The following is a 19739-nucleotide window of genomic DNA, read 5'->3' as shown; positions in this document are numbered from 1 at the left end:
TGGTAGGCAGTTATATGTGTAAGTTCAGAGCTTAGGGAATGGCTTGGAACCAGAGATAAAAATGTGGGAGTTGCTAGCACATACATGGTATTTTAAAGCTGTGATACTGGATGAAGTCACCAAAAAAAAGTATCCATAGGTAGAGAATATTTTAAGATATAGGAGAAATGAGGAAGAACTAGAAAATGAAGTAGTGAAAGAGTAGGTTAGAAGAAAAAAAATAGCAGGAGAGATGGTGTCCTGGACACCATGTGAAGAGTGTGTTTCATGGAGGGCAGGAGAAGTAGCTGATCAGGTGCTGCTAGAATGTCAAGTGAACCGAGATCTGACTGTGGGGTTTTCCAATGTGAAGGTAATGAGTGACTCCAGCAAGAACCTGTTCAGTGGAGTGGTGCAGGCAAAAACTTGATTGGAAATAGTTTAGGGCAAGGGGAGGAGTGGATTTGGAAACATGAGAGTATATAATAGCTCTTTCAAGGCATTTTGTTCCAAAGTGGGCAAGGAATGAACTGGAAGTTAGAAAGAGGAGAATGATTGTTTCTGTTTCATCTGTGTTGGTTTTTATGTTAGGAGAAAGCATAGCCAATTGGAATACTGAGGGGAATGGTCTGGTAGAGAAGGGAATAATTGGTGTGATGACAAGAAGAGGGATTTGCAGGAGTGAGTCTTCCTATATGCATGATGGAGAGATCTCTTGCCTAGGTGGAAATGTTGGTGGTGGATGGCAGTATGGACTGTTCACCCACAGCAGCAGGAGGGAAGGGAGAATACATGGGTCCAGGTGCAGATAAATGGATAGAGGTGATGGTGCGAAATAATCTTGTTGGATTATTTCTGTTTTCTTTCAAGAAATGGGTAGTATAAAACCTGAGATGTGTGAGCTTGGAAGAGCTGGTATGGGGAATTTGAGGAGAAATGAGAAATGTAGTAGTTAACCTAGGTGGGCAAGTGGATGGACTAGGGAAGTGTCATACGATTGTTGGGCATCATTAATAGTCCTTTTGAGGCTGGTGGTCAGAATTAAAGTCAGACTAGTCAGCATGGTTATGTTATTCTTCAGCCACATTCAACTGCATAGATGTAAGACTCAAAAAAGGGCAGAAAGTTAAATTTAACTAGGATTGGAATTTTGCCAGTCAAGTATGACATGCAAGAGAGACAGATGGGGTTGAGGATTTAAGAAAGGGAGTGCTTAAAATAAAGCACTACAGAATTTCAGCTGGTTAAGAAAGAAATGAAAGCCTTATGGTAGTAAAGGTAGGTGATAGGATAAATGGCTTGTAGGTTCTGGTGGAGTCAATAGTTTGTTGGAGTCAAGAAAGTAGAGGAAATGAGCTGGAGAGAGGGGTAGTTGGCTGGGGGCCCAATGCTTGAAATTTCAGTGGTAGAGGGAAGTTATGATTGGTAATGACAAGGACTAGAGTCTGACCACGGGTGTGGCTGAGGCAAGGTAGACAGATCACAAAAACCCAAAGAATTTGTTAGTAGTGACAGTAAACCAGGAGCTAAAATCCTCACGGAATTGGGCTAGTAATCCAAGGGTCAGTAAACAGTTGCTAGGAGGGGTAATAAGTGGAACAATCTATTGAGGATTTTTAGAGAGGAAAGAAAGTAGTCTGGGAATGGTGACGAGGTGCGAGGAATACACCTACTCCACTACTAGGCCCAGTCAGTGGCCAAGAGTATGGAGAAAACAATTATTGCTTTTGAAGCAGCGTCCTCAGGGAAAGCCAGATTTCAGTAGAACAAGAAGGAAAGTGCACATTCAGGGAATACTTCAGGATTTGGAGAAAAATAGAAGAGGACAGAGCAGGGAATGTTGAGTTCCATATGGGGATTAGAGTGTGGGAATGAGGGGTGACCTAGGAGTCTAGCACTTTTCATAAGTGACATAAACAGATAAAGGTCATGGTGCAGTTGCCTTGGAGGGCTAAAGACAGATTGTGGTGGCAAGACAATTAGGTGTTGTGAGAAGGTGGGTCCCACTTCTTTCATGCAGATAGACTCCAGGGAGGGGTTTGTTTTCTCTTGAGTGTGTGGAGTAAATGCTTAATAGCTTAGATACCTTTTACATTTTTCCCTATTAATTTTTAAATTTACAGATCATTAGTGATTATCAGCACTTTAGATGGGAGAATTGCTGCCTTGGATCCAGAGAATCATGGTGAAAAGCAGTGGGATTTGGACGTGGGATCTGGCTCCTTGGTTTCATCCAGCCTTAGCAAACCGGAGGTAAGAATTTTCTGTTAAGTGTTAATATTTAACAGAAAAACTCAGTTATAATGAGCAATTGCTAGTATTAATATTATGTATTTAGAGCTGGAGTTCAGGGCCCCATTGCCTAGGTGTGAGGCCTGCCTGCCTGTTACCAACCATGTCCCCTTGAGGCAATTACTTCCCTGTTCCTCAGTTCCCCTCTTGTAATAAGGTAGGTGATATTATGTAATCACCTACTTCTTCTATAACATGATCAATATTATTATTACATAGACCCTAAATAATAAAATATATGTAGTTTAACTGTGCTTTAATAGAAATACAGGGATTGGTGAAAGTAGGTTTATAGTTGTAACTAAGTGAAACACAGAGTTTATTCTTGTATTGTTTATTAATTATTGTATTATTCTATATGAACAACTGTAAACCTACTTTTGCCCACTCTGTACATACTGCAAAATCTCATAAGTGATTCTCTACATTTCCCCTCAAGTGTACATCCTTATTGTAAGCATAATTCATTGGAAATTTTTTTAGAATGCAATTTTAGACAAATTTGATTGCAAAAACATTTTTTTGCAAAAATGTTTTTGCAAAAAAAAGAGACCTTACTTCCAAAACTACTCTGCCTCATGACTCTAAGACTTGGGCAGGTTGCTTAGCCGCTCTGCTTTGGTGTCCTTATCTAGAAGGTAAGGACACACTGCCTGCCCTGATGAGGTTAGGGGAGTGAGTAAGTGGGGTAAGTTTTTTTTTTCCTCCTCTTTAGTGTTGATTCTGATAGATTGTCTCTCTCCTTTTGTGGAGATTTATTCTCTTGTTTAAATCATTTAAAATAAGTTCCTTTTTTTAGTCGAGACTACCAACATGAAAGCAGTGACATGTGTTTTCCAGAATACCCTCAGCCTTCTATCTTGATCAAGTTGTACCTTTGGGTTACTCCTCAGGATATGCTGTTTTTCTATTATCATCAATCTTAGCTGGTATCAAGTTTGAAAAAGGCAAAGCCTAAAATGAGGGTCTTGAGAATGAACTGATTAGTGGTGAAAGAATGTTTTGATGGGAAAACTGCTACTAAGTGACCCACTTTCACTAGAGTAAACCTAGCCTAGATTTTTTTCCTGGAGCAGTCAGGCAAGTATTTAGAGAGATGGCACTGTCTAACCTCCACATTTGCTGTTTGCTAAGCCCTGACTAGACTTTTAGAGTGCCTACTATTTATCAGACGGTATACTGAAAATACCTGTTAAAAATAATGAACTTCTGTTGTATTGTAAATTATTAATACAAATAGCAATTTGATTATAAATTACATTGAAAATTTTGAATCAGGTATAATATTCAAATGATTACTACTCAGACTAAACATTCATTTATTTGTGCTCTGTTGGGATTATGCTTGTGTATGTATGTTTTGCTCTGTTTTTAAACTATATTTAATAGAGGATCAGCAGAATCAGAAGATTATAAGCTGTGTACATCTGAGGCACACCTCAGTAGTGGTACAAAGCATGTGTGTGTTTGCAAAGTAAAATATATACATGCATGTACAAAAGATAAATTGCATGGTATGACAGATTAGAATGCAAATAGTCGTAATAACTCGAATGCTTTGGTATGTTTAAATTATAAGCATCTAGTTGAACTTGAAGGTTTTCTCACAAATACCAGTTATGTTAGGTGGGTTTTTAAAATTAATTTTTAAAAATTTAACTGTAGTTGGTACACAAGATTATATTAGTTTCAGGTGTACAATATAGTGATTCAACATCTTCATTCCTTGCACTGTGATCAGCCCTCTAATGCTAGTAATTATCTGTTGTGCCAGTTTATCACAGTATTACTGACTATATTCTGCTTTACCTTTCTCATTCATTCCCTCCCCTTCCGGTAACCTCCCTTTGAGCTTTGTGTCTGTGAGGCTGGTTTTATTTTGTTGTACTTGCTCATTTGGGACTTTTGTTAGATTCCACATATAAGTGAAACCACACAGTGTTTGTCAGTCCTTGACTGACTTATTTTACTTAGCCTGATACCCACTAGGTCCATGTACGTTGTGGCAAATGACAGGATTTCATCCTGTCTTATTGCTGTGTAATATTCCATTATATATTTGCACTGTATCTTCTTTACCCATTTATCTAGCTATGGACATGTAGGTTGCTTCTGTAGCTTGGCTATTGTAAATAATGCCGCAGTGAACACAAGGCTGCATACATCTTTTCAAATTGGAATTTGTGTTTTCTTCAGATATATACCCAGATATAGAATTACTGGGTTATCTGGTAGATCTGTTTTTAGTTTTTTGAGGAATTTCCATACTGTGTTCTATAGTGGCTGCATCAGGTTGTGTTCCTCCAACAATGCACAAGGGTTCCCTTTTCTTCACATCCTCATCTACATCTGTAATTTGTTGACTTCTTGATAATAACTGTTCTGACAGGTGTGACATGATATCTCACTGTGGCTTTGATTTATGTTTCCTGATGATTAGTGACATTGAGCATGTGTTCATATATCTATTGGCCCTATGTATATCTTTTTTATAGAAATGTCTCTTCATGTCTTTTGCCCAGTTTTTGATTGGCATGTATATTTTTTGTTGAGTTGTATGAATTTCTCATATATTTTGGATATCAACCTTTTATTAGATACATTTGCAAATATATTATCTTATTCAGTAGGTTATCTTTTTGTTTCATTGATCATTTTCTTTGCTATGCAGAAGCTTTTTAGTTTGATGAAGTCCCATTTGTTTATTTTTGCCTGTGTTTTCCTGATGTCAAATAGTTTACTACCTATGTTTTATTTTAGGAGTTTTATGATATTAGGGCTTACATTTAAGTTCTTAATCCATTTTGAGTTTATTTTTGTATCTGCTGTAAGAGAGTGGTACAGTTCTGAGAAGAATGATGTTGGTATTTTGATGGGATTTCACTGAATTTGTAGATTGTTTTGAGTAGTTTGGTTATTTTAAAAAGTAAATCCTTTTAATTCATGAAAATAGTATATTTTTTCTTCCATTTATATACTTCCATTAATTTATGTCCTCTTTAGTTTCTTTTTTTCAGTGTCTTATAATTTTCTGGGTACAGGTCTTTCACCTCCTAGATTAAATTTATTTCTAGGTATTTTACTTTTTGATACAGTTGTAAATGGGATTATATTAATATAATCCCATTTATTTCTTCTTCTAATCAGTTGTTACTAATGTATAGGACTAGAGCAAATAATTCTAAAACTTATATGGAACCACAAAGACCCATAATAGCTTCAGCAACCTTGAGAAAGAAGAATAAAGTTGGAGGAGGTATCCTGCTACCTGATATCAAATCATACTATAAGGCTATAGTAATCAAAATGGTGTGGTAATGGCATAAAAACAGACACATAGATCAGTGGAACAAAATATAGAGCCCAGAAATAAACCCATGATTCTGTGGTCAGTTAATCTCTGGCAAAGGACGTGAGAATATACAATGTAGTAAAGACAGTCTCGATACATAGTGTTGATAAAACTGGACAGATACAGGCAAAAATAAATGAAACTGTATCACCTTACACCATGTTCAGGAATAACTCAAAATGAATTAAAGACTTAAATGTAACATCCCAAACCATAAAATTCCTAGAAGAAAACATAGGCAGTTAACTCTCTGACATTGCTCTTCGTTATATTTTTGTGGATATATCTCCTCAGGCAAGTGGGAAGAAAAAAACAAATAATGAGGCTACATCAAATTAAAAAGTTTTGCACAGCAAAGGAAACAATAAATTCATATAAAACCTAACCTAGTGGTTGGGAGAAGATATTCATGATGGCACTTCTAGTAAGGCATCAATATCCCATATTTATAAAAATCTCATAGAACTTAATACCGAAAACCAAAAAACAAAACAAAAAACTCCCAAACAATCCAAGTAAAAATGGGCAGAGGACTTGAATAGACATTTCTCAAAAGAGGACATACAGATGGCCAGTAAACAGAAATGAAAAGATGCTCAGGGTTATTCATCATCAGAGAAATGCAAATTAAAACCTCATATCTCTCTGAATGGCTGTCATCAATAAATCAACAAACAACAAGTGTTGGCAAAGATATAGAGAAAAGGGAACCCTCATGTATTGTTACCTTGGGATGCATGGCAACACGTATTTGGGATACAGGTGGGATTGCAAATATACGTAGTCACTGTACAAAACAGTATGGAGGTTCCTCAATAAATTAAAAGTAGAACTACCTTATGATCTACAGTTCACTTCTGGGTATTTATTTGAAGAAATTCAAACCTATTCAGCTACCCTCTGTCTTTTGATTGGAGTATCTAGTCTGTTTATACTTGAAGTGATTATTAATAGGTGTGTGTTTATTGTGGTTTTTGTTGTTCTTCTCTGTTACTTCTTCACTTGATCTCTTCCCTTTTGATTTACTTGCTGGTTTTGATTGGGTTCCTTTCTTTTTATTTTTTGTGTATTTTTTAAATGTGTTTGGTTTAAAAGATAGAAAATTGTACTGCAACAACAATTTAAATAAAATTTTTTAAAAAATGTGCTTGATTTATGGTTACCATGAGGTTCACATACAGTATATCCACCTATATCTATAGCAGTCTATTGTTAGCTGATAGGTATTTAAGTTGAAACACATTCTAATAGCACTACATTTTTGCTTTCCCCTCCACTTTTTTGATGTTGTGTTTTATATATTTTTGTTTTGTGTACCTAGTTTTTATAGTTAATCTTGCTACTTTTGTTTTTGAGCCTTCATTTTAGCTTTTTAAGTGGTTGCTTTACTGTGCTACATATTTGCCTTCACCAGTGCTATTTTTTCTCTTTCCTCTATTTTCTTATTTCTGGTCTTTCTGCACAAATAAGACCCTTTATTATTTCTTGTAAAGTTAGTTAATGGTGGTGAACTCTTAGTTTTTGGTTGTCTGGGAAACTATCTTTCCTTTAATTTTGAATGGCAACCTTGTAGGATATTGCATTCTAGGTTGTCAGTTCTTTTCTTTCAGGTCTTTAATTATTTTCTGCCTCTCCCTTTTGACCTGTAAAGTTTCTTCTGAGAAATCAGTCCATAGCCTTATGGGGTTTTCCTGGTATTTGACTTGTTTTTTTCTTGAAACAATTTTTTCAAAATTGTCTCTATGTCCTTAACATTTGCCATTTTAATTATAGTATGTCTTGGTGTGGGCCTCTGTGGGTTTGTATTGTTTGGAACTCTGTGCTTCCTGGGCCTGGATGTCTTTCCTTTCACAGAATAAGAGAGTTATCATCCATTATTTCTTCTAATATACTTTCTTCCCATTTTTGTCTCTCTTCTGGAATTGTATAATGTGAATATTAGAGTGCTTGGTGTTATCCTAGAGGTCCCTTATATTGTCCTCATTTCATAATTTTTGAAAAATGTTGGTCTTCTGATTTGGTGATTTCCACTATTCGGTCTTCCAGGTAGCTAATGCTTTCTCCATTAACTAATATGCAGTCAATTTGTTCTAATGTATTATTTATTTAAGTGATTGTATTCCTCGTCTCTGATTGGTTCTTTAACTCTACTCTCACATTTGTTGAGTGTTCTTATGACTATTTTTTGAATTATCAGGCAAATTACTTATCTTCATTTTTTAATTGTTTTTCTTTTCCTCTTGTTCTTTTAATTGGGGCATACTCCTATGTCTCCCTATTTTGATTGACTTTCTGTGTTTGTTACTACAAGTTAGATGAGATAGCTATCTTTCCCAATCTTGAAAAAGTGGCCTCTGTGAGGTTTTGGCAGGTTAGATGTAGTTGGGTGAGCATGTGTGGTGCCTGGTGTGTGGCCAGATCTGAAGGTACAGGTTCTGGGTGGAGCAGCTGTGTGTGTGTCTGCATGATTGCCGAGGTGGGTCTGCCCAGTGTGCTCAGCATGTCCTGTTGCTTTAATTGTCTTTTGCCTGAGTCAGGGCTGAATTGCTCTGAGTGTGTACATTACACTACCCTACCAGCTCCTTATTCTCTCTGAGGGGTAGCCCTGTGTGTACACACTACTACATTTTGCTAGTTCTGCACTCTGTCCAGGCTGAGGAGCCCTGCATGCACGTAACCCAGTGGGTATGCATTGCAGTGACCTGCTGTACTCGCTGGATCAAGGTGGAGGAGTGCCTTGTATGTGCACTATGATGCCTTCCCGTTCCTGCTAGATATATCTCCATCAGGTGTGGCTTGGGATGTGTTAGGGCTACCCTGCATAGATTGGCCAGAGACCCTGGATAGAGCTTCCACCTGCTATCTTTGTGCAGGGGAAATATTAACAATGGTGCTCACCAGTTTATTCTGTCCTGGAGAGTGTCCTCAGCTCCTGGAGAGCTCTTACGGTTTCCCAACCTTCTCTTTGTAGACTTTCTTGTTTTTTGTGCAGAAGCTGTTCTGTTGGCTCTCAGTTATCTTTCAGGAGGAACTGCTCTAAACAGAGGTGTCCATTTGATGTGTCCTTGGAAGGAGGATCTTCCTATGCCAGCATCTTGGACCTGCCTCCCTATTGGCTGGTTTTTAAATTGTAGTTCAACTTTCTCATCATCACTAATCCTTAATATTTTCTGTGGTTTATTAGGGTTCTCTTGTTTTAAATATCCTTCTTCCTACCCATCCCTAACCTTAGATTCTTTGGATAGAATGCTTTGAAATGTTGAAGTGCAAGTGTATTCAAAAAGTTTTACTGTATCACCTTTGCACAATAAATGAAAACTCACTGGCTACCTTCCATGCAGGGAAAGAATACTGAGACCCCTTTGTATTATCTAGATTTACATTTTCAACTTTATAGGAAAAAAAAAAGAAAACTAAAATTATTGAACCATTTGGGGGATAGCATGATAAGTTTACTACATTTTACTGCTGCCTAAGTTTGTGTAGATATGTTAATAGCAACATTGTTCCCAGCATTGTAATACACATATGATATGCTTTATGAGTATGTAATCCTCACAGAGATTTTCCTGAGGTTGATATGTTGGTGTCATTTTGTAGAAGAGGAAATGGAAGCCCAGAGAAATTAATTGCTTGAAGTCGCAAACTGACTAGATGATAAAGCTGGGATTGAACTCAGGCTTGCCTGACTGTATGCCCTTCTGCCTGCACTGGAGCCCTTTCTCATCTTGTCTGTACCTTCTTGTACAAGCTCAGGCTGTTTGCCTCGTATAGTGGATCTCAAACTTTATGGTCTCCCTTTACATTCTTAAAAATTATTGAGTGTTCCAAAGTGCTTCCCCCACCACTCCAAGGTTATAACTGTCAATGCATAAACCATGTTTAAAGTTAAAACATTTTTTAAAAAGACTTATTTAGTAATTCATTAAAAAAGACCAGTGGGCGTATTGCATGATAGCATCAACACCATATTTTTATGAAGAATAACTATATTTTCCAATGCAAAAGCATTTAATTAAAAAATTGGCATTGTTTTACATTTTTTTGCAAGTTGGTTTAATTTCTGGTTTAGTAGAAGACAATTGAATTTTAGCATCTGCTTCTGCATTTAATATGTTGCATTGTTGTTTTGGTTGAACTATATAAAAAAGAAAATCCAGACACATACATATATAGTAGTTGGAAAAAGGAGGAGTACTTTAGTATCCTTTTCAGATGATTTTGGTTACTTTTTTGATACTCCTATTAAAATAAATGAAAGTTTCTTAAAAGTTAGCTGTACTATGGAACCTCAAACCATAATAATGAACATTTTATACACTGTTACATTAACATCCATTGGTCTGTCTTGCCTTTTACTTTTGTATGGTTTTCTATCCTCATTTGGAAAATACTGATTTATCGAGTTATAAAGATCTTTCTGATGGTGACATATTTCTTCACAGAATAATTTTAAAAATCAAATTTGTTACTATCACCACAGATCTCATCAGGAAAATCTTGAAGTACTGGGAAGCTGTCAAGCTCACATTGGTAATTACAGGTTTTCCAAAATTCTAGTTTTTGTTAAAACTAGAATTTTATCACAAATGTTTTGAGAAAATGTCTGTGAAATACCCAAAAATCTCGTAACAATAGTTTTTCTCTCAATTTTTCAAGTAAAAAATGTATCTCTGAACAAAGCTTCTAGTTCAGCTCAAAACTCAGTCATACAGGTGCTTTTCCCAAGATGTGCGTCAGTATGTGGCACAGAGCTTGATGGAAACTTCTAATTAGTGATGCAGAATAGTAACATGTATGTATTCAGGTCACAGTGTAATGAAATTACTAATTTTTAAAAAATTTTTATTTATTTATTTTTAGAGAGGGAAGGGAGGGCGACAGAGAGAGAGAGAGAGACATCAATGTGTGGTTGCTGGGAGTTATGGCCTGCAACCCAGGCATGTGCCCTGGCTGGGAATCGAACCTGCGACACTGTGGTTTGCAGCCCACACTCAATCCACTGAGCTACGCCAGCCAGGGTGAAATTACTAATTTTTATTGCATCATCAGAACATTGTTGAGTGAAACTGCCTTTTTTTGCTGTGAGTGTGTGACAGTGAGGAATATAAGGACTACTAGTTTGGTGCTTGATTTGTGCTAAGGCACCAGCAGTTTAGTTACCATTGCTTTCATAGTCTGTGCACATGTCACCAAAGTGAAAAGTCAAATAACACATTAATGAAAACTCTTTGATCTTCTGCACCTCTAAAAGTGCCCACAGACCACACTTTGAAAATTGCTGACTAGTATATCACAGAAATTATAAAATGATTTGTAAGATTATAAACATGTTAACAAGGACAGGAATGTATTATAAGCTTGAGTCATCTGTTATTTAGTGAGATGTGTGTTGCTCAGCATCCAGAAGTTGTGTTCAGAAATTGGACAAAATACCACAAAAAGAGGATGAAAAACTGCTCTTTGTAATGTGTAATGTTCTGAATTGTATGCATCGAGTAATAACTTTCTAAATGCATTTGATATAATACTTTAAGAAGGTCTGTAACTTTTTGTGAGAAATGGTTAAAAGGTTAACTTTGTCTGAATCCCAGCATTTGGTAGAAAAGTATAATGTAGAAAGGAGGGCTACATGCAGTAGGCAAATGGAATTGATGTGGAGATATAGCAGGTGCCACCCACGTGACAGTAGATCCATGGCTTCATTTGGGGACTCCTGTATTAGACTGTCAGTTCCTCCAAGCTTTTATCTAGAGTGGTGTGAAGATGAAGCAAATGAAACCCAGAAGCCAGAGAAAATGTATTTTCTGTGTAACAATTACTAATCTAATGAGAAGATGAAGGGTTAAGGATTTTATAGACTGTATAACAATTTCCAGTTATCAATGATAGAGGAATTGGTTATAGACTGCATATACTTTTTAGGCTGTGTGATGTTGTGGAGGAGGGCCTAGGATTCAGGAGGTTGAGTTCTAGTGTGATTCTTCTAATAACTGGCTTATGACCTGGCTAAATTAATCTTTAATTTTCTTTCTTTGTAAAATTGTGGGATTGGACTAAATTTGTAAAGACTGTGCTAACTTCAGGAATCAGGTACCATTGAATATATGAAACATCCAAATAAATTATTCAGAGAGATTTTGGAACTTCCCTTTTTCCTACATTTAAGGATTCTTTAAAAAAATAAAGTACAGCTCTGGCTGGTGTGGCTCACTGGATTGAGTGCTGGCCAGAGAACAAAAGGGTGGCCAGTTCAATTCCCAGTCAGGGCACATGCCTGGGTTGTGGGGCAGGTCCCCAGTAGTGGGTGCTCGAGAGGCAACTGCACATTGATGTTTCTCTCCCTCTCTTCCTCCCTCCCTTCCCCTCTCTCTGAAAATAAATAAAATCTTTTTAAAAAGTACAAATACATTAGAAATTACCATTAAGTGCATATTTCATTGCCTTCCGGCCTGCTCTGATGTTGCCTTTAAACTTTTCTGATCCAAAAGGCATATAAAATAGTGTATTATGTTGCTTTAGTGGTGTTTTGTTTATGTCAATTAAAAACAAATTCATACAGGATGACAGAGATTGATGGTTCTATTAAGAACAAGTAGGAGGGGATAATGCGGGGGAAAGGTGGGGAAGGTTTTCAAGAATATCTATAAAGGACACATGGACAAAACCAAAGGGAGGTAGGCTCAAGAGTGGGAAGTGGGGATGGCTGGGGTGGGGGGAATGGTGGGGGTAAAATGGAGACAACTGTACTTGAACAACAATAAAAAAAGAAAAAAGAAAAAAAACAAGTATTTTACATTATATTTAGAATGAATTGTATACTGTAGGAAAGTAGAGGTACCTTGGGACACGGGTCTGATTTGCCATTCTTTCCTTATAACTAGGTATTTGCAAACTTCCTCAAAAGAATACTGATAGAAACCAAGCCAAAACTGTGTGTATGTGTGTATTAGAATAAATGATGAACTTTAGGCAACAATTTTTAACTGATGTGCCTTAAGAGTTCTTAAAACATGCAATACCTGTTCAGTCAGGGACACTGACCATTTTTTCCTTAGATTGTCAAATAAAAAAAAGGCCAACCAACACAGTAACTGGTATGAATGATTCAAAATTATACCTATTTTTTGTCAGATTGGAAAAATAGAAATGTTTTTGGTGTGTTGTAGAATTTAGTAATTAGTTTATGTGTGCCATGAGATGAAAAAGGTTGAAAATCACAGACTTAAGGGGTACTCAGTTTTTACAGATGTGCACTAGTTTCTAAGCCTACTGCTTTGGGTAGTAGCTAAGAATTTTGTTTTTAATTTTCAGAAGGACCACCTGAGATGAAACCTGATTTGCTCTCTTCTGGTAATTTACATGCAGAATCAACCTTGAAAAAGCATTAAGGGGATTTGGCTGTGGTTCCTCATTGTCCTACATTTTATTTTGTTTTGTAACATATCAGTATAGTTTCTTTGGGGGGGGGAGGGGGTCTCTGGGTGGCATTTGGACACACTTTACCAAATCTAAGCGGATGTAAGTTTGTCTTTAGAAGAATATCTTTATCTTTCCTTTATTTAGAGATATATTTGTTTTTCTGTTTCGGTTTCTGTTATAATGACCTTTTTCCCCCCTCTTAAAAAGAACAAACAACTCTATTATAAGTCTATAGTTAGGATTTGGGGTTTTGTTTTATTTTAGGCATGTTCCTCCCCAAGGGACACTGCCTTTCTGTTTGTACAGGTGCAGAAAGAGACAACCATGAAGCTGGGCTCTCCGTCCTCCTTCCTCCCCACTCGCGTTGGACTGCATTCATTAAGAAGGGCCTTCAGAGCTGGGGGAGCCTTTGGAAAGAGTACACTTTTGTGGTTGCTGATTCATGGTTCACAAAGATTTCATTAGTAGACCCTTTTGAATATTGCTTTGTTAAAACCTCTGTCATCACTGACAAAGATTCTCAAACTTAATACTGAATGATATCTCTCATTTTTCAGTTTTCCATTTGTACATAAACTAGCACATAGTTGTCCTGGCTATGTCATATAAGATTGTGATTTATAGTGAAAAGTCATTGTCAATCATGTAGTAGGCCAATATTTAAATACTTGCTTAGGTTAATTGCTTTTCTTTTGATAGGAATGAAGCAGTACTTTGATTCAGTTTTGGTTTTTTAATCCCTTAGCATGGCTGAAAGCAATGCTGTGAACCAAACTAATTTATTCCAGTAAGTGTGTTGCCAAGTGAGAAATTGATTTGACCCTGTTTTTTAAGAAATTCATTTCTTGTGCACATTTTTATGTACTTCGTGAATGTATATTAGTCTAAATAAACACAGAGATAGTTTCTAAAAATCTGTTCTTTTCATCATGAATATGAAAAGTATGCTTAAAAAGTCTGGTTATTTTCCTTTAGGTATTTTGTTTTGTAGGTCGACTATAGGTTAAGTAAAGAAGTAATGAAAAAATTATTATATAGTTGCTATCTCACTGCTCTTGGGCATTATTAATTAACAATTTTTGAAGATTATAATAAATACTAAATCACTTGGTTTTTTCTTCTGCATTTACTCTTATTTATTTGTTATATTTAAAATTTTATTTATTTTTAGAGAGGAAGGGAGGGAGAAAGGGAGAGAAATATTGATATGTGATAGAAACGTCTATCAGTTGCTTCTTACACACCTCAACCAGGGACCTGGCCCACAACTCAGGCATAAGCCTTGACCAAGAATTGAACCAGTGACCTTTCACTTTGTGGGACTACATTCAACCAACTGAGCCATACTGGTCAGGGCCATTTACTCTTATTTTAAATGTACATTTCATTTTAAGCATGTCATGCAGGATGACTTCCCGGATTAATATTCAGATCTCCTGAGAGATCTCATAATCCTTTATGTTAGATCATCTTCCTTAGTCTTTGAGGTATAATTTCCCAGGAACATTTTTCTTTTATCATATAAGCTTCCTTTACTCTCCCCATCATGGTAATTTAGAAGTTTTCAGGGAAATATGAAAAGTATTTTCTGAACACAACAATGATGGAACTTTTATTAAAACTCACAAATAATCAATTCTGGCATCTAGTAGTCTGGTCAGTTGCTCATTTTGATTTATTAAGAGTTACTATTTTATATTCTATACATAGTGCATCATTTTGGCAGAATTGAAATATACAAAAGTATGCCTGTTAACTTGCCTATTAATGTTGCCTATCTTCATGATAAATAAAGTACTTTAGAATAGAGTATCCTTTAGAATAGTGGTCCCCAACCTTTTAGGCACCAGGGTTAACTGGTTTTGTGGAAGAGAGTCTTACCATAAAAGGAGCCACACCAGCCAGGGCAATAATTATAATTCTTATTGTGCTTTATCTTCTCAAAGTCCTCCTGGTGTGGCTCAGTAGATTGGGCATTGTCCTGCAAACAGAAAGATTGCTGGTTCAGCTTTTCTGTTCAGGGCACACATGCCTGGTTTGCAGGCCTGGGTTGGGGGAATATAAGAGGCAGCTTATCAGTGTTTCTCTCCCTTCCCCTCTCTCTACAAATAAATAAATAATAAATAAAATTATGAGTAGAAAAAAAACAGAAGAGAAAACCCCCAAACCAAGAACTTATATTTAAAAAAATAACTGAAGGGGGAAGCAAATTGCACAATTTGACATGCAGAACAGCCAATCAGAACAAATAGCTGCTTACAGGGACAAATCAGTGGAATGTAAAGATGCATCACAGTAACCTACATTTTGTTCTACCAAAAGATTTGCAGCTAACTATCTGGGTGACTCATTCCTATGCTGGGAGGGTGAGGTAATGCACTTGTGAGGGGTGATGTCATTCATTTCTCTACCTGAACTGAATGCACAGTGTTTCTTGTGGGCTCTCAAGGAAAAGCACCATCTGGTTTCACAAATATGCAGCCTGAAAGACTTCACAAAGATTGGTGCAAAGGTTAGCAACCTTGTCTATGATTCATGAGTGGCCAGTGAGTAAAGAGCAGCAATTTAAGGGTGAACTTTTAAAATCATAATCCAGAAATAGGACCTGATGATTTAGTATTGAATCATAATGCTTCTCTGTTGGCTGGTTTGAGTTTTCTATTTTTCTCATTGAGTTAATGCTGTGGGAGATTTTACTTTTCAAATAAGCTAATTTTTCATGGTATTGTCAATCATATAAAATCTTGGTTGTTTAAACCATTTTTAATTATAGAAAAGTTGGTTTTCTGTTACACTAGGAGGAATATGGTCCTCCTTAAAGTAATGATAAATTTTAGTCTGAATTATTAGCTTGATAGTTTTGGGTTTTTTTTTTTTGCAGCGGGGGGAGGGGGAGGTGGAATTAGGAACCATTAGGTTCCCTAAGGACCCGCTGCTGCTGCTTTTGGTGAAAAGAGGTTGTTTATGGAAGAATAAGCAAATCAAAATAAATGTTATCTTTTTACTACAGACCCGTACACTCTTCTCCCTAGTGATATACATCTGCTTTACCTGTTTATACTTAACAGGACTTGACAACCTGAAATACCTCAGGTTATCATCATTTGAATTTGCTATTCTGATAAATAAAATATAGAATATTTGATATAATATGGAAGATAGAGAGCAATAAATACTTGATTGTCTAAATATGTAACTCAAAATGGAAGATCATATTGGCTACATACTATATATTGTTATCATACTATATGTGTACTTTGACCTATGTCTATTCTTAGTGGTCACTTCAGGTTGGATAGTCCACAAAAGAAAAAAAGTTTAAATATTTTGAAAATAAAATCTATTATTTTGTTTTCAAGAAATATAAGAGTAAAGAATAAAATAATGCAGGAACTCTAAGGTAATGGGATATATATTGATGCCATTTGAAAGTTTATTAAAAATTGAATGTGTTTTTTTTTTTTTAATGGACAGCCCTGAACAGTGTGGCTCAGTTGGTTGAGTGTTGTCTCCTAAAGCAAAAGATTGCTGGTTCAATTCCCCATCAGGGCATATACCTGGGTTGCGGGCCAAGTCCCCAGTTGGAGCGTGTGCGAGAGGTAGCCCATTGATATTTCTGTTACACATCAATATTTCTTTCCCTGTCCCTTTCTTTCTCTCTCCCTTCCCCCCTTCCCCCACTCTAAAAATAAATAAATAAAATCTTTAACTAAAGAGTAATAATTGGAGATCTTTAAATATCCAGCATTATGATGAACCTTTGATTTAATGGCATAGCCTCCTGGCTTTAATTACAGAGCTCCAGCAAGTCACTTGAGTATCTGTCTTTTCTTTTTAACTTCTTATTTGGAAATAATTTCAAACTACAAAAAAATTGCCCAAGTAAAGGTGTTTAACAACTTCCAACCCTTGTATACCCAGCTTTACCTATGCAAACCTTCTGTTCACTTTATCATTTGAGTGCCTCTCTCTCTCCCCTTCCCTAACCACTCATATACACTTTTTTAAAAAATTATATTTTATGGATTGTGCTATTACAGTTGTCCTGACTTTTCCCCCTTTGCCCCCCTCCACCCAGCAACCCCCACTTCTTCAGGCTATCCCCCCACCATAGTTCATGTCCATGGGCCATGCATATAAGTTCTTGGGCTACTCCATTTCCTGTACTGTACTTTACATTCCATGGTTATTTTATAACTGCCCATTTTTACTTCTTAATGCCCTCACCTGTTCACACATTCTTCCCTTCCCCCCTCCCACCTGACAGCCTTCCGGTAACTAACTACTTTTGCTGCTTTTAAGAGTCTGTCTTTAACCTTGGCTTTTTAATTATGATGTATCTTGGACTGGGCCTTTTTGCATCCATCATAATTAGGACTCTCTGCACTTCCTGATCTAGCATGTCTATTTCCTTCACCAAAGTAGGGAAGTTTTCTTTCACTATTATTTCAGATAGATTGCCAATTTCTTGCTAATTCTCTTCTCCTTCTGGCACCCTTATGAGGCGAATATTGGACCTCTTCAAGTTATTCCAAAGGCTGTTTATACTATCCTTGGGTATTTTTTGGATTCCTTGTTCTTCTTATTGTTCTGGTTGGTTGTTTTTGCTTCCTATGTTCCAGATCATTGATCTGGTTCTTGGCTTCATCCACTCTACTGTTGTTTCCCTTTATTTTACTTCGTGTCTCCTTTGTTCTGACTGGGTGTTTTTATGCTGCTGAGGTCCTTACTAAGTTCCTTGATCATCCTTATAACCAGTGTTTTGAACTCTACATCTGATAGACTGCTTATTTCCATTTCGTTTAGCTCTTTTTCTATAGTTTTGTTCTGTTCTTTCATTTGGGCCATGTTTCTTTGTCTCCTCATTTTGACAGCCTCCCTGTGTTTATTTCTTTGTATTAGGTAGGGCTGCTTTGACTCTGTATCTTGGTAGTGTGGTCAAATGTAGTAGATATCCTGTAGGATTCAGTGGCACAGCCTCCCCTGTCTTCGTGTGGGCTGAATACACCCTCCTCTTGTTGTGGAGCCTTGGTTGCTGTTGGAAGATGAATGGGAGAGATACACAAGCCAATCAGCTGTGAGGACTGGCTTTGACCACTGACCACCGACCTCTGCCCTCTGTGGAGGATCACCTGTGCAGGGGCAGGGTGGTGGTGCTCTACGTGGTCTGTAGCTGTCCACTGGGTGTATTAGTCCTGGGGTTTCCTGGGTGGTACAGGCTAAGGTCAGCCCCCACTTGTGTTTTGCCCAAGGCACCAGGCTTGAGCTGTAAAGCAACCTGAGATGGCTGTTACTTGTGCTGGGTTTGGAGATTCCCAGGTGCCAAGCTGTGACTCTAATCTGGCTGCAGCTAGGGCTCCCTGAGGCCAGTTGTTGCTTGTTTGTTAAGATTTAGGAGCCAAGACCAGCCATTATGAAATACAGCTTGGGTGGACCTGTAAGTTGAGTGGGGGGCAGAGCCTCTATGGATTTCTAAGGTGGGTTACACAGTGTTAGCCAGGTTGATGGAGTCTCAGATATGGCACCAGCCTACTGGCTCTGTGGGTAGAAGGGTCAGCAAAGGGACAAATGGCCTGTTTGTTCTGTTGCCAGGCAGTTCAGCCTCTTCCTTATACCACTGGTGCCCTTCAAGCTACCACTCCAGTGCTAGAGCTCAGAGAGGGTGAGTCTGAGTAGGTGAGTCAATGTGTGGGTTCCTCAAGAGGAACTGCTTAGGGCTCTAGCAGCCTTCTCCACTGACTCAATCCCCCTCTGATTTTTGTAGCTAGGAGTTACGGGGACTTATCTTCCTGGTACTGGAATCCTGGAATCCTGGGCTGGAGGGCCTGGTGTGGGGTGGGACTCCTTGTTCCCGAGACATCCCTGAATTTTTCTGCACAAAGGTATGAGATCAGCCCTATTCATGCTTGCACCCCACCTGCCAGTTGGATGTATGCGGTTTCATTAATTCCGTAGTTGTCAGACTTCCTTTCAGCTTCATTTCTGACGTTCCTGAGTGATGGTTCTATATTTTAGTTGTAATGTTGATGTAGTTTTGTGAAGAGGTGAGCCATGTCTGCCTATGTCACCATCTTGACTGGAAGCCCCAGGCCACTTCTGAGCTTCGCTTCTTTTCTAACAGTTGATTTACATGCTGTAAAATACAGCCATGGCAGCCCTAGCCATGTGGCTCAATTGGTTAGAGCATTGTCCCGTGCACCAAGGCCTATACTTTTCTCCTTGGAACTGTTTGAAAATAAATGTTCACCATGGCCCTTTGCTAGTAAATATTTCTTAATAGAGATATTCTCTTATATAATCACAGTACAGTTTTCAGTCTATGAATTTATATTAACACTTCAATCTACTACTAATATTTCAATTTAATCAGTTGACCTAATAATGTGTTTCATAGCATACTCTATCCCAGTATAGCATCACGTCTCATTTATTTGTCATGCTACATTAGCCTCTTTTAATCTGGATTTATCCACAGACTTCGTCTTTTATGACATTGACATTTTTGAAGAATACAGTCTCTCTGACCTTTTATATAAGAATTGACATTTCCTCATTTCATGCTTGTCTGTTGTTTCCTTGTGATTAGATGCAGGTTGTGCATTCACGGTAAAGGTCCTGCATAGGTTTTGTGTCTTCCCTCAGGACATCACATTTGTCATTCAGGGATGTTACTAATTTTGGTCATCTAGTCAAG

General features: G+C 37.4%; 1 protein-coding gene across 2 annotated transcripts in view; it reads left to right on the top strand.

The window, feature by feature from the left end:
- The window catches only part of EIF2AK3 (eukaryotic translation initiation factor 2 alpha kinase 3), a 91794-nt gene that overhangs the window by 16146 nt on the left and 55909 nt on the right, over positions 1–19739 (top strand). For both annotated transcript variants that reach the window (XR_004903351.1, XM_028511361.2), the window contains exon 2: positions 2103–2232. Coding sequence is in view for 1 of the 2 variants with exons in the window: in XM_028511361.2 (XP_028367162.1) it covers positions 2103–2232 (130 nt within the window). In the remaining variant the exon portion in view is untranslated. The remainder of the gene's footprint in view (positions 1–2102; positions 2233–19739) is intronic.

Source organism: Phyllostomus discolor, chromosome 5 (genome assembly GCF_004126475.2).
Source record: "Phyllostomus discolor isolate MPI-MPIP mPhyDis1 chromosome 5, mPhyDis1.pri.v3, whole genome shotgun sequence".
Lineage (NCBI taxonomy): Eukaryota > Metazoa > Chordata > Mammalia > Chiroptera > Phyllostomidae > Phyllostomus > Phyllostomus discolor.
Note: the sequence above shows the minus strand (reverse complement) of the source record. Positions and strands in the feature narration are given on the sequence as shown.